The 13,806-nt window shown below is 42.2% G+C and overlaps 6 protein-coding genes across 6 annotated transcripts; 2 read left to right on the top strand and 4 right to left on the bottom strand.

Annotated features, from left to right (window-relative positions):
• Nucleotides 1-1,164: 1,164 nt before the first annotated feature.
• SS1G_07576 (predicted protein) lies at nt 1,165-2,584 on the bottom strand (the record flags this gene model as incomplete). The annotated part of the gene is made up of 4 exons (XM_001590902.1): nt 1,165-1,417; nt 1,696-1,819; nt 1,929-1,963; nt 2,466-2,584. The coding sequence occupies 4 exons, from the start codon at nt 2,582-2,584 to the stop codon at nt 1,165-1,167; spliced, it is 531 nt and encodes a 176-aa protein (XP_001590952.1).
• A 414-nt stretch (nt 2,585-2,998) lies between these two features.
• SS1G_07575 (predicted protein) lies at nt 2,999-3,562 on the bottom strand (the record flags this gene model as incomplete). Its single annotated transcript, XM_001590901.1, has 1 exon — nt 2,999-3,562. One exon carries the CDS (start codon nt 3,560-3,562, stop codon nt 2,999-3,001), a length of 564 nt encoding a protein of 187 aa, XP_001590951.1.
• Nucleotides 3,563-5,306: 1,744 nt separating this feature from the next.
• Nucleotides 5,307-5,700, top strand: SS1G_07574 (predicted protein; the record flags this gene model as incomplete). Its single annotated transcript, XM_001590900.1, has 2 exons — nt 5,307-5,405; nt 5,695-5,700. 2 exons carry the CDS (start codon nt 5,307-5,309, stop codon nt 5,698-5,700), a joined length of 105 nt encoding a protein of 34 aa, XP_001590950.1.
• Nucleotides 5,701-6,295: 595 nt separating this feature from the next.
• SS1G_07573 (hypothetical protein) lies at nt 6,296-7,552 on the top strand (the record flags this gene model as incomplete). The annotated part of the gene is made up of 3 exons (XM_001590899.1): nt 6,296-6,359; nt 6,444-6,953; nt 7,059-7,552. The coding sequence occupies 3 exons, from the start codon at nt 6,296-6,298 to the stop codon at nt 7,550-7,552; spliced, it is 1,068 nt and encodes a 355-aa protein (XP_001590949.1).
• Nucleotides 7,553-9,381: 1,829 nt separating this feature from the next.
• SS1G_07572 (hypothetical protein) lies at nt 9,382-9,756 on the bottom strand (the record flags this gene model as incomplete). Its single annotated transcript, XM_001590898.1, has 1 exon — nt 9,382-9,756. One exon carries the CDS (start codon nt 9,754-9,756, stop codon nt 9,382-9,384), a length of 375 nt encoding a protein of 124 aa, XP_001590948.1.
• A 2,376-nt stretch (nt 9,757-12,132) lies between these two features.
• Nucleotides 12,133-13,712, bottom strand: SS1G_07571 (predicted protein; the record flags this gene model as incomplete). The annotated part of the gene is made up of 4 exons (XM_001590897.1): nt 12,133-13,028; nt 13,113-13,148; nt 13,203-13,270; nt 13,636-13,712. 4 exons carry the CDS (start codon nt 13,710-13,712, stop codon nt 12,133-12,135), a joined length of 1,077 nt encoding a protein of 358 aa, XP_001590947.1.
• Between the last annotated feature and the right edge of the window lie 94 nt (nt 13,713-13,806).

Below are 13,806 nucleotides of genomic sequence, written 5' to 3'. Positions count from 1 at the left end.
CTGGTAGAAACCGATCAAGAGAAATCTACCACTACCAACAAATATCACATGATAGGTCTTGCTCAAAATAGAATTCTACCGAGCCGCCATTAATCAAACCCCGGGATCGAGAAACGGTACCCCGCACTCGCATTTTCTCTACCCTTTCCCCTCGAGCTACAACGCAATATACGAATTCCGTGTTTCGATATCATAATAAAGTACGACTAGAAGACTTCAACTAGAAGATTTCTACTGGTATAATTCTATCAAACTAAATCACCCCAGATTTCCCAGATTTCGTAAATAATTTGCACGAAAAGATTTCTACTGGTATAAAGTTTGCTTCAATAGTCCGGTTTCCGGAAGGCTTGTAGCACTAGATATCTACCAGTAGAAATCTATCGAAAGAAGTCTACTATATATCACATGAGGATCAATAGTATAGGCCCATTTCCTTAGGGGCATCGAGAGCGCCGCACCCCAATGGGCCGCGAGCCTAAGAAAGATCTTCAGCGCCTTTGTGGGCCAGGGCATAATACGTATCCCCAAAGAGCACCCCACCCGGACGAAGACCCTTACGTACTCCGGCAGAAGATATGCTACATTATGAAAGACAAAGCCGTGAAGGACATATAGCCTACTGCCACCGGATTCGTGATTATGGCGTATATGCCGGCACAGGCTGCCTTAATTATGACGCGCAGCCAGGACATTGCCACGGCCATCGGCTCGGCCATAGTTGAACGGCAAGAGAAGTAGGCCATGTTCATCATGTGGGACCAGTAACCAAACCAATCCGCACGCTGGACAACCTCGTCGATCCAGTTACAGGCGGCCTACTACAGACAGAGCCTCGAGCCGTCTCGGACGAGCTGCCCGTACGCCCCGCGTGCTGGACCCGCCACTTCATGGATAATGCAAGCGTAGAAGGACACTTTCGGATTGACGTGCCACTGACGCGCGCAGGCCGATTCCCAACCCGGCTCCGTCTCTTTGGACGTCCCGTCATTTCTCAAGGAGGTAAACAACCTGCAAACCGATGAGCCTGCGCGTACTCTCTACACGACTGCCTAAGGGGCTGTCTTTCCCACGACCCCTACTTGGCCGCCTATTCGCCGCACGCTCTGGACATGAAGACTTTGCGGCGTACCATAAATGCTTCCACCATGAGGATGCTGAACTTCAGCGCTGCTGTGGGAAGCTCAAGACTCCAGACCACTTTGCTACTTGTACTGCGGCTGTTACGCGGTTTAATCGCTTCACGCCTGCCAATTGCCTTAACCCTGTGAGATAGACCCTAGGCATAGGCGAGGGAGCTTTGGCCTTTACTAAGTGGAGTGCCAAAGCCTGCCCTTCGGTCTGAGGGTTGACTTTCTTTTTTTTCGTTTTTTCTTTCTTATATTGCTTCCTTATATCACTCTCGTCTCCAGTACTACTATATTTATTCAGCAGATAAAGAGATAGCTTATTCAGCTAGTATACTCTTTAGAACCAATCTTTTATTTATCTCTATTCTATATAGGAATAATCTAATTAGATATAAGAATGAATCTTATTTAAGAGTAGTTCTTTTTAATAAGCTTTTCTTTTATTATCTTTTAGATAATTGATCTTTTTCTAAAAATAGTCTTTTTCCAAGAATTAGTCTTTCTTTAAGGACTAATCTCTTTCCGTGTACTATTCTCTCTCTGTATATTAATCTTTTCAAAATACATCCTCTTTCTGCATACTAGTCTCCCACCGTATCCTAGTCTCCCACCGTATCCTAGTCTCCCTCCGTATCCTAGTCTCCCTCCGTATCCTAGTCTCCTTCCGTATACTAGTCTCCTTCTGTATACTAGTCTCTCTCTATATATTAGTCTTTTCAAAATATTATCCCTCTTTCCGTGTACTAGTCTCCCTCCGTATCCTAGTCTCCCTTTATATACTAGTCTCCCTCTACGTACTAGTCTCTCTCCATATCATAATCTCTCTCCACATTCTAGTCTTCCTTCGCGTATTAGTCTCTCTCCGTGTACCAGTCTTTTCAAAATAGATATCTCTTTCTGTATACTAGTCTCCCTCTATATCATATCTCTCTTTATATACTAGTCTACTAGGAAGATTAATCTCATTTCAAGAATTAATCTTTCTCTGAGAATTAGTCTTTCCTTGAGGACTAATCTTTCTTCAAGAACTAATCTTTCTTCAAGAACTACTCTTTCTTTTAAGAATAATCTTTCTTGAGGGACAATTCTTTTCTGGAGAACTGGTCTTTTCCTGACTTCTTCAGCATACGATACAGTTTTACTATCTTCCTTGATATGAAATAACCTATGCTTACATAGCGCCTATTCAAGACTTTATCTTCAGCACAGTAGTACACTGCAGACAGGCGGGAAAAACTAGAGGACAGTGCCCTCTAGGCGACTTTCAACATAAAGCGAATGCAATTCATTACTCGGATCTCTGATGTATGTTGACATGTTTACCGCATTCTTCACATTCGCTGACCTTCTTCTTCTACCATGCAGATATTCTTCTCCGTCCATGAAGACCTCCTCCTCTCACGACGATCTCCTCCTACTATAGAGACTCCGAAAATGTCTCCTTTCGAGGTCATTCCACAAATATCTAGGAGGAAGAAAGATGGGCACGATCGGTTTAGAGGAGTGAATAATGAGAGGAAAAATTTGTAGATGTGTCTGCGATTTGAAACATAGGCATAAGGACTCTAACGATGGCGGCACGGGGGACTCTTGTAGGATCATATCAAGTCACAGCAAGCTTCAGGCTCGAGCTTCCGTAGTTAATTTAACTTGAAGGTTCAAATTACCAACTATTACAGCTCTTGAATTCTTTACTATTTCCTTTTAGAATTCTAGTACCACAAAACAGTGTGAATCTCCTAAATTCAAACAAAGCGTAACTCTGCAACAGTGATTATTCCTATCATTCCTTATGCAATAGGTTCCAACGGACGAAATCTTCCTAGAGATACAGCTCAAGACTTTCATACTGGCTCGTCATTGAAGATTTAGGATGACGGTAGAGAACCCAAGCCTTTCTCAACATCTCCAAGTTTCTTAGCGTCCTTTCGTGCCCAGAGCTCATCATCGTAGTTGGAAGTGTTGCCCGATCGTTCGCCACATGTGGCAACCTCCATGTGCTGATTCGCCCTTTTCTTCCTATGCTCTTGTATCCGTTGCATAACTTTAATAACTTCCTCGTCGTAACCCATAGGGTGAACAATGGATGGTATGCTATAATCTAGCTTGCATTTTCCTAGAAGGCCGTAGTGGATAAAAGAGAACACGCGGGGATTTGGTATTGGCGCCGGATTATGGATTTTTGCCTCAAGATGATTTATCACCTCATCCGTGAGGAAATGGTCAACATCTTCAGACCAAGTTGTTTTTGCCAGTTGGAAGAAGCATAGGTCCAAAATACGGTCGGATCTCTTATCTGCTGAGGTTTCTAAAAGCTCACGGAGTATTGAGGTCTGTATTTTGCTTCCGACAAGGAGAGCAGCCCAGGCACTATTGCCAATCAGAATACCCAAGAGTAAGCCGATCAGAAAAACGGTAACAATAAGAACCATCAGCTACATCTTTCAATGAATTTTTAGTTAATTTCGAAAAAGTGACCGATGTATTGCTTTGCGAGGTTGGAGCCTGGTTTTAGCAAGTGGTGAAAGGATTATTTGAAAAATGATGGAATAAAGGTGTCTGATTCAGCGGTAAGGTTATCTGTGGCTATAGAAATAATCTTGAGTTGGTAAGACAAGCTTGTAGTAGGGCAAAGCCCCTAAGGCAATCTTTAAGTAGAAGCTAGAGATTTTCTAGCCAAATAGGTATAATTCTACTAAAAGGTTATTCGTAAGAATTGCAATTCTTGCGGAACTGTTGCTTTATATAGTCTTGAAAAATAAGAGCAGTGTTCTAGCTCTTCGTTGTACTCTAGTCGGAAAAAAACCAACCAGCTTGAGTTACGATTCATTCCAGGCCAGGAGTATATGGACTTCTTCCTACTCTACGGATATGAAGCATAGGATCAAAGATAGAAATCGTAGAATTAAGAACACGTTATATTTCCCTGACGAATTGATAAGCTATATAAGTGAAAGCAGAAATTCAATCGTTGTCTGGTAGTATTCTCAACTTGGACCGTACTAGAAGCGACTAGGTGAATAACAACTACCAAGCCCATTTTCAAGATATCTTTCTCCTTTAAATGCGGTGTCAAACGTATATTGAAGTCTCTGTTCCGTATCTTTAAGCTTATCGTCTTCGTATGTCCCTTCCGCGGAATAGTAGGTTGTTGATTAATTCGTACTTTCAGATACTAGAGAACTTCATGGTTTTCCTCAAGATCCTTGGGCAGTAGGCCATCTGCAGCCACAAAAAAGCACAAGTCCAGTATTCTGTTGGTCCTGTCCTCTGGGGGGGACGTCCAAAAGGTCGCGTAGTAGTTCTAAGCGCATTTGGCGAGCCTCTGTTTCCGTACACAAAAGCCCTAGTTTGTGAAATATATACCTCAACATCGCACCGAAAAGAATACAAATAAGCATTGTAAATATCTCTCGACCAACAATTCCCGTTTGGAAAGTCCCTGTACCCTCTAGCGACATATTTGCACAAAAGATTACGCGAATGCTACCAAAATACGTCAGTAAAGTATCTCGTTGTGTACTTTTTCTAGGGATTGTACTTTGTGATATAGAACTAACTGCCTGTATACTTTGCTTAGAATAAGCTGCGAACCTACCCACCGGGTAGGTCGGGTACCCGCCGGGTTGGGGCACCCATGGGTGGTTATGATGACTAATGGGTACCTATTGGGTAGGTTGAAGACGAAGTAGGAGCATGGCTTATGTTTACTTACTAAAGTAGCTCAGCGCCTTCGGACTTAAAAGCCCATTTCGGGTGAGGTCCATAGAACATCCCACAATAATATCATCCACCCTTCAATCACACATCTTTTTCTGTTGAGGAGGAAATTTACTACCCATTAGCTATCACGGGCCCCTTTATGGCATGTACCACCCCTGCTTGGATAAATGGGTAGGTTGGCCAGCTCGAAAACCCACCCATAGGTACCCATTTCGCAGCCTAGCTTGAAGTTTGGCAATTGCTTCAGGGCTGTATATAATGCAGTGAAAAGGGATGAAGCCAAAATTTGAATTAAGTCTTGCTGTAAACTTAGCGATAGACAACGAGATATATATGATTGTCGAACAAGAGAAAGCGGAATAAGTAGACGTGGTAAATGTCGTGAATATTTCGACTACTAGCCTCGAACTAAAAGAGGTTTGACGATTCGCCTACCAGCCTAGACCACCCTAAATGAGTTTGTACGAGAAGCCACAAGTAGTTTTTGAGTTCGTCGAAGTCAAAATTGGTTCTAAACTGTACTATGCCATATATATCCATAGATCGATAGCCGTAAGACTCAATTCATTCAAAGCTCGCCTTTCTGGTAAGGCGCAGCACTGTAGTACCAATCTAGGAGCATGGCGCATGTTTGATTAGTGATCCCCTCGGCGCGTGGGGTCGGTTGATGACTAATTATTGATATGATCACTGATCACTGCAATTGAAAAGTCCGAATAGGTTGTTGATATGCTTTAACGTGGTTTATCAGTAACTGGACCATATCACCAAACGGACTACTTTCCACCTATATCATACAATCAAATAACAACAACGATTTAAATCTAATAAATCTATATAGGAATAAGTAAAGCTAGCTCTATTGAATATTATAGTTAAGTTTTTTTATTATATTCAGGCTCCTTCTATAAGTTATAGTATAAGTAAGTTGGATAGTTGCTACTTACTTCAAAAAGCCGTTTATTTTTGGGTTCAGCAATACCCTTCTCTTCAACTACTACTAGAAGAGTATCCTTTCTAATAATTAACTTATTTTCTTATAATCTGATTTTAGGAGCTTTCCTGTTTGATTCAAGCCACTTCCCTAGGTTCTACTATAATTGGTAGTTGATTAATGAAGTGATTAAGTCAAGAGGAGGTAAAAAGTGGCCCGTTTGGTGATATGGTCCGCTTAATGATAAACCACGTTACCATGAAGAGGATTGTCTGCCCATTTAGAATTTCGAACTATGACTTCATGGAAAATTGCCTTTTGGCATTTGAGGCATGTCCGAACTCCGAGTCCAGATCAGTAATCTGAACCGAGGCAAATGTGTGAAGATGGAAGGTGTGTAGTATATAAGAACGGGAAGGCACGAAGTTGAAAAAGAGAACATCATCTTGCAAAACAAAGCAAACTTCATTTCTGAAGTATCATATCCTTATATCCAAGAAATAACATCATGAGTCGCAAAGAAATCCTCGTCATCGGCGGTACAGGTGCCCAGGGATTTCCCGTCGTCAAAGGTACGCAATTGAACCCCGCTGTGAACAATCGCCAATCCATCTCCTATCCCTTGGAATCGTCCAAGTACTAAACCTAATATCTAGCTATCTCCGCAAGCACATCTTTCTCCGCTCGCGTCCTGACTCGCGACCCCACCTCAGCTCGCGCCCAAGAACTCGCTTCCCTCCCGCACGTGTCCCTAATCAAAGGGACTCAGGATTCTCAAAAGGATCTGCACGCCGCTTTCCACGGAGTCTACGGCGCATGGGTCAACACTGATGGCTTCACACTGGGCGAGAAAAACGAGATGTTCTACGGAATTCGCGCATACGAAATCGCGCGCAGTGAAGGCGTAAAGCATTACGTGTACGCTGCCACGGATTATGCGGTAAGGGATGCGGGATGGGATGAGCAGTATCATTGGGGCCATAATGATGCAAAAGGGAGAGTCGGGGAATTTATCTTGGCGATGGCGAAGAGAGATGAGGAGGAGAGAAAGGAAGGGATGTTAACTTCGTTGATTACGACGGGGCCGTATGCAGATATGTTGATGGATGGAATGTTTCTACCGCAAGAGCGGGAAGATGGGGTATGGGTTTGGAGGAATCCTGCTAGTATGTGATTCTTCTCCTTCCATTGCCGCATTCTCTCTGTGATGATTTTATCGTCGAAATATTGGCCTGCACGCTAACTCATGGCTTTTACTTACTCCTTTCTAGAATCCGGCAAAATTCCCCTGATCGCCCTCTCAGACATGGGTCACTACAGTCTCTGGCTCTTTGAGCATCCCACTGAGTCATCCGCTCTCGATCTCCGCGTCGAAACCGCCTACGTTTCCTTCGCAGAGATTGCGGAAACATTCACTCGCGTAACGGGCAAACCCGCTATCCATGAATACATTCCACTGGAAGAATATCTCACTCACGCGGAGCCGTACCCAAATGCACCTGCAAACTTTGTTGCCGGCCCAAATGTAGTAAGAGACGAGGCTAGTATGACTTGGAAGGAAAATTTCTCCGCCTGGTGGCGGTTTTGGGGCGAGGGGAAGTCTGTGCCGAGAGATGAGGAGCTGTTGGATAGAGTGCTGCCGGGTAGAATCAGGGGCTTGGAAGAGTGGATGAGGGAGATGAAATATGATGGGCAGAGAAAGAATGTTCTGAAGGGAGTGGAGGACCTCAAGAAGAAGAATTCGCTTAACGTGGTTTATCACTAAGCGGACTATATCATCAAACGAGCCACTTTTTATCCATATTACACCCCTTTTTCTCAATTGAACCACAACAACGATTAAGATTAAATAAAACTATATAGAAGTACGTAAAGCTGGATCTATTAAACGCTCTGGGCAAGTTCTTTTATTATGCCCAGGTTCCTGGTATAAACTACAGTATTGTTGAGTTGAACCTTCCCTTTCGGGATCACCCCCCTCAACAGGCTGTTTATCCTTATTCTGGGCACCCACCTCCTTCTCAGCTAGTGATCCAAGAGCCTCTTCTATAGTAATTGTTCTATTCTGTTTTACTTCGATCTTAGGAGCTCTACGACGTTTACTTAGACTCTTATTTGCCTTATGTAATCGATAGTTGTCTGTTTTTAAAAGAGCTACTTTATGAGCTAATCTCTCAGTACCCTTAGCAAGAGCTTCAATCAACCGGAAAAGAGGTGTAGGAGAACTACTTTGATGGTTTTCAATTCGATCTCGAACAAGGCTTGTTTGTGTTAGTGCTTCCTTTGGATTATGGGGTGTTTGGGAGCTCCAAGGAGGAGATGATGTGTTGACCTCCTGGGATCTTGGCAGCATATGCATATATATTGCATGATGCATATAAGGAGCAAACAAAACTCAACTTTTAATTCATTCTTTCCTTTTTGGTATACTGTTTGTTTGCTTTCAATATTTTGATTTCAAAGCACTTTAATTCCGAAGGCCGAATACCTAACCTTATTCCTTCATTTTTGAATATATACTCGCAGCTTAACTGCTTAGCTAGAGAATCAATCAATTCAATCTGATGCTCTTTCTGGTCTCAAGAAACCCAATATGATGCGATAGTAGGAGACGGTGTTCGTAGTCGAATATCTAGCTTTGAAATGACTTCTTGGGGATTAAAAGGAACTAATCCTGTAGCTTCTAATCCTGCTTTTGCATTCTTAGATATAATAGCTAATAGGAAAGCTGTTCTGAAGCCTATATACCTACTTTAATAGTTGAAAACAGGCTACATCTACAGGTTGAGCTAAATGAGAAGAATATGGAGGCAAACAGAGTACTTTAATACAGTGCTCTGTATAGTAGTTTTGAAAAGCGATTGTAGTATAGCTCCTATGTCTGTCGAGGACCAAGAGTCGCCAAGGGCCTTTTGTATGCTCAACTATATATTGCTTAAAGTATTTAATCCAATTTAAACCTATCTCATCGTCCGTCCATCTGTTCTCTATAGTCTTAATCGGCCAGTTCTTCGGCTATTCTGTTGCTATAGTCCAATATATATATAGAATAATACCTTTGACTAATATATAAGGAGGGATTACCTCCCTATCTGTACAGTAGTATTAATCCTTGGTATATTATACAATAAGATTATCCCTGGTATCATTATATCGTACAGTTTTCTCCAGACCCTTTGTGCCCAAAAAGAAAAAGGTCCAAATTCCCCCTTCCTCCCCAAAAAACGCCTCATAATACTAATACCCAGTACCTTCGTCTATACATTTACCTGTTCCTCATTCTGAATAGAGCAAATTGCGCTATTGAATGCCTTGATCATCCCATCGTACATTATATCGCTATCGTGGAACGTTCCTGTGAATATATCCCCATCCCTAATTGGAAAGAGAACAGATCGGAGCTCGCGAGCCAACAGTTTGAGGTTCTCGAACTTCGGCGCAAACTCCGCGATAATATTCTCAAATCGATATTTACCTATATAGCCCTGCTTCGTATTCGCAATTTCTGTATATGTTCTAGTACACCAACCTCGCAGTAGATTGGTCTTCGGTCTCACCAACTTATTGGGTTTTTGCCTGCCTGTATCTTCGTAGCTATATCGAATACACATCCATACGAAGACGTAAAAAAAATGACTCGAGATCATGCCGATATGTATGACCATTCCCTTGAAGAATCTCGATCGCCATAAACTGCATTGTGCTAGTCCGGTAACGAGCCCCACTCGGCATACTGTCCAGCTCTTTTGCCAAGTCCAAGTCAATTAGTCTTCCTTTCGGGTCACCTTCAGCAGGGAGCTCGGTGATGATGATTTTATTTTCGGAGATATCCCGATGAAGAATCTTTCCATCCTCTAGTAGCGACCTATGGCCTCGGATTGTATCGTGTAGTACCTCTAAAAGCTCTCTAACTAAATGATATTCGCGGAGAGGTCGTCCAGCCGGTGAAGTTACCAAACAATAGTTCATTTGGTTGTCGTACGTTTCACTTTCGCAATATGTGAAACTGTCGCTTCCGGCTTCTTGATTACAGTCAACGTTATTCCGCTGCCACTCATTCCGGCAGCTTCGAGATCTCTTTCCACGGACGGTCCCAGGTCCCAATTCATGTACTGAGATCTCCGTCGCCTTGGCAACTACTCATCACAGTCGTCCTTATGTGTGATCGCATTTGTCGATTATGATGCTTTCTATGCACAGTGCGAAATGGTACGGTTGAAGTTGGATGCCTTATAACTATTGGTAGTTCAATAGTGAAATGCAATAATCGTATTCAATTATATTGTTTGTAGCTTCGGCTTTTCTTATGATGCTTCTGTGAAAGAGGTGAGGCGGCTTTGTCCCAATATTATCATGTAGCACGTTGCCATTTGGAGAGAAGGCGAGATGTCTTGGGCATATAGGTCTGATATAGCCGATTTAGCTATAATGAAGAAAGATAAGGCTGCCTTTGATCTATACTGGATCGAATCACGGAAAAGTATCAATATTATAACGAAACATCTACCATTTGTGCTACTTTAATGCATAGAGAAAGCGAATATAAATAAAGTTTTTATCGATCTATTTGTATATGTATATTCAGTCCTTATTTCAAGATACCCTCAACTTGCCGTCGACGATAATGTATATGGCTCACTTCCTCTTTTACTATGGGATATCGTTCTTTATTGGGAGACGGACAATTTGGTTGATCTTCCAACGAGTATCGACGATATCTATCGTATTGATTGGGATGAAATCATATTGAACATTGTATTGGTCAAGTTTGGGGCCGGATTTAAAAAGTCAGACCAGTAGATGGTGATCTGAGTCTGTACTATGCCATTCTTTCTCTCTACCTGCAAGATGACCTCGATCCGTGGGCTGGCAGGTGTATTGGGTGTAAAGGCGAAAGAGATCTTCGGCTCTAACAGCATCCCTGACCTGTTTGCAATCCCACAGGAGGAAATAATTGCTATGCTCGGTAGGCAGGATGGTTACTGGTTCTTTCATTCTATTCGCAGAGAAGATCGAAGTGAAGTGATTCCTCGAATTGACTTTCAGTCAATGTTAATGCAGAAGACTTTCATATTGCTTCTTACAGATATTGACCAGGCGTCTTCTTGGATAAGAATCTTCGTAGCAAACCTCGTAAGATAGCTGAACGACTTCAAAGTCGAATCAGAATACTTTCGCTGTCTATTTATATTTGTTGTCCATCACCATATCCGAGGACGCTTTAGGCCAATAATCTATTTGGTTTCTTGAGACCAGAAAGAGCATCAGATTGAATTGATTGATTCTCTAGCTAAGCAGTTAAGCTGCGAGTATATATTCAAAAAATGAAGGAATAGGGTTAGGTATTCGGCCTTCGGAATTAAAGTGCTTTGAAATCAAAATATTGAAAGCAAACAAACAGTATACCAAAAAGGAAAGAATGAATTAAAAGTTGAGTTTTGTTTGCTCCTTATATGCATCATGCAATATATATGCATATGCTGCCAAGATCCCAGGAGGTCAACACAAAGACACTGCCCGTCTAGATATCTTGAGATGTTTACTGGTCATGGAAAGTTTAAGTATTCGATGCCTAGCATGCTGATTTTGGTCCTGGATGCCATGGGAATTAGAACCACGGCCAACAGGGTTTCATGTATGAAATTCGAATAATCTGATTATCGAAAGCAAATGTTCCTGGAACCGAAATTCGAATGCATATGGGAGATTTTCGTCATGATATCTTCTCAGAACGGATGCTTAAGGTTACATATTTTGAAATAGGGTGAGAACTGTACATGTGATAGTTGTTGTCCTGTAGGAACTTACCCTAAGAGAGCAAAAAGTACTTACAGGAAGTACTTTTCGTTAATTATTAGTATGGTTCCAATTGTAAGACGCTCCGAGGTAGCCAAGGCAGTTCCCTCGAAAGCCATGATTCGAAGATTCGAGGGGTATAGAAGCAACAAAATAGCTTCTCAAATCGGATAGCCAGGTCACGTCACGATCAAAGTTGGAAAGGATTTGGTCAGGATACAATTCATTGAGTAAGTATTGATCCTTAGAAAATATCATTTCCTGAAATTCATCGTATCCCAAAGATCCCCGCGTTTCAATATTCGATTCAATAGTTCCAGGCAATCTGCAAAGCTTCAAAACAAAAATCATCGCATCTCAAATATCTCCGCATCCCAGTATCCCAATATCTCAGTGTCCTGTGTAATAGTTCCAGATTATTGAGATCATTCAAAAATCATCGCTTTCCAAATCAATAATGAGTCAACTAATTGCCAGCCCAAACCCTAGAAAGTCGAAAAAGATTCTCCTATCAAATGACGGTCGCACCTTCAATGCATTGTTCATAGTTCAATCCTTGTAGAACAATTGCTTGGCCTTTTCCAGACCCTTTTGCAATCCTGAGAATTGTCCACCTTGGTCATCGTCTCCGAATCCAGTAAAGCTGGGTTTATCTCTACCATATCCACTCGAGGTTGCCTCATCATTTTTGCCATAATCTCCAGAGCTAGACTTTGTTGTTCTATAACCACTGGAGGTGTGGTTATCATCACCACCATAGCCACCTGAGCTTGAATCCTTCTTTACATATCCACTAGATGTAGTATCGTCACAACCATAGCTCGAATCCTTCTTTCCATAACCACCAGAAGTGTCATCGTCATCATTTCTTCCTCCTAAGCCAGACTTATTGCCTCCATAACCACTAGATGTATTGTCATCATCATCATTTCCACCCAAACACTGAGAATCACTCTCTACTCCTCCATATCCACCCAGGATATTGCGGTCACCAGTAACATCATTACCATATCCAGTGGAGCTGGCCTTAACCCCATCAAATCCACCGATCTTGTCATTACTGTACGAGTCGCCTCCGGCACCAATGCTAGAGCTAAATGCATCACCTGAGGATGTATTGTCATTGTTGAAGCTGCTGCTCGTGTCACCTTCTCTGGTACTGCCGTATACATCGCCAGATGTGGTGTCATCATCACCATAACCACTGCTTGTATTATCTTTTCTAGCACTGCCATACGCATCGCTAGATGAGGTATTATCATCACCGAATCCGCTGCTTGTATTGTCTGCTCCCCTGCTGCCATATGCATCACCAGAAGAAGTGTCATCACCATTGAAACCGGTACTTGTATTATCCTTTCTTGTGCTACCATACGTATCAGTAGCAGAAGTGTCATCATCACCAAAACCACTGCTTGTGTTATCTCTGCTGGTGCTGCCATAATCTGCATCTTGCAAGTTAACCTTATAACCTTCAAGACATAAGAGCAAGATTTATATTGAGGCAAGAAGTAATGAAGAAGACGTACCACCAGATTGAGTAACAGTATTTTGGCTTCCGTAACCTGCGACAAGTTAGAAGATAAAGCGAGGTGCTTAGAAGAATTGATAGGTCATACAACTCTGCTGATCATCGCCGTAGCCACCAGATTGATTGTCATCTCCGTAGCCGGACATGATTACTTTGCTGAAGAGTGTTAGCATTAGTGTTTGGGCGATAAATGATTGGGATGCCGTTGTTGTAGGTGGAAAGTGAAGTTGGCACTTACAATTGAAGTGAGGAAAGGTTTAGATCTTGGTATTAATAGGTATGATAAGTATCGAGATGAATGTGTTTGGAGTTTATTGTCTGAAGAAGTTGAAGAAGTCGTCGTCGTTGTAAGGAGTTAATGAGGTAGTAGGTAGGAGAAAGGTGAAGAGTTATTATTGCAGGAGGTTGTCGGTAGAAAGAAACTCTTCAGAAGAAGATCAGTAAGGAACTCCATATAAATCAGCAGGGCTGTAACACTAAAGCAGAAGTAATGCGCGCTCACCGCGACGTAGTTTATATACTCAGCATTCACTCTTCTAGACAGATCACATATCACAAATCCTAAACCAAAGTACCACAATATCACCACACTGGCCATATTTAACCCCTGTAGTGCAGGCAACGTAGTATATCCATCTTACAGGATATAGTAGACTACGATATGTGCAGAGCCCGTATCACACAAGGTAATA

The sequence above is a fragment of the Sclerotinia sclerotiorum genome, genomic scaffold (assembly GCF_000146945.2).
Source record: "Sclerotinia sclerotiorum 1980 UF-70 scaffold_10 genomic scaffold, whole genome shotgun sequence".
Classification (NCBI taxonomy): Eukaryota; Fungi; Ascomycota; class Leotiomycetes; order Helotiales; family Sclerotiniaceae; genus Sclerotinia; species Sclerotinia sclerotiorum.
This window is presented reverse-complemented; position numbering and strand designations above follow the sequence as displayed.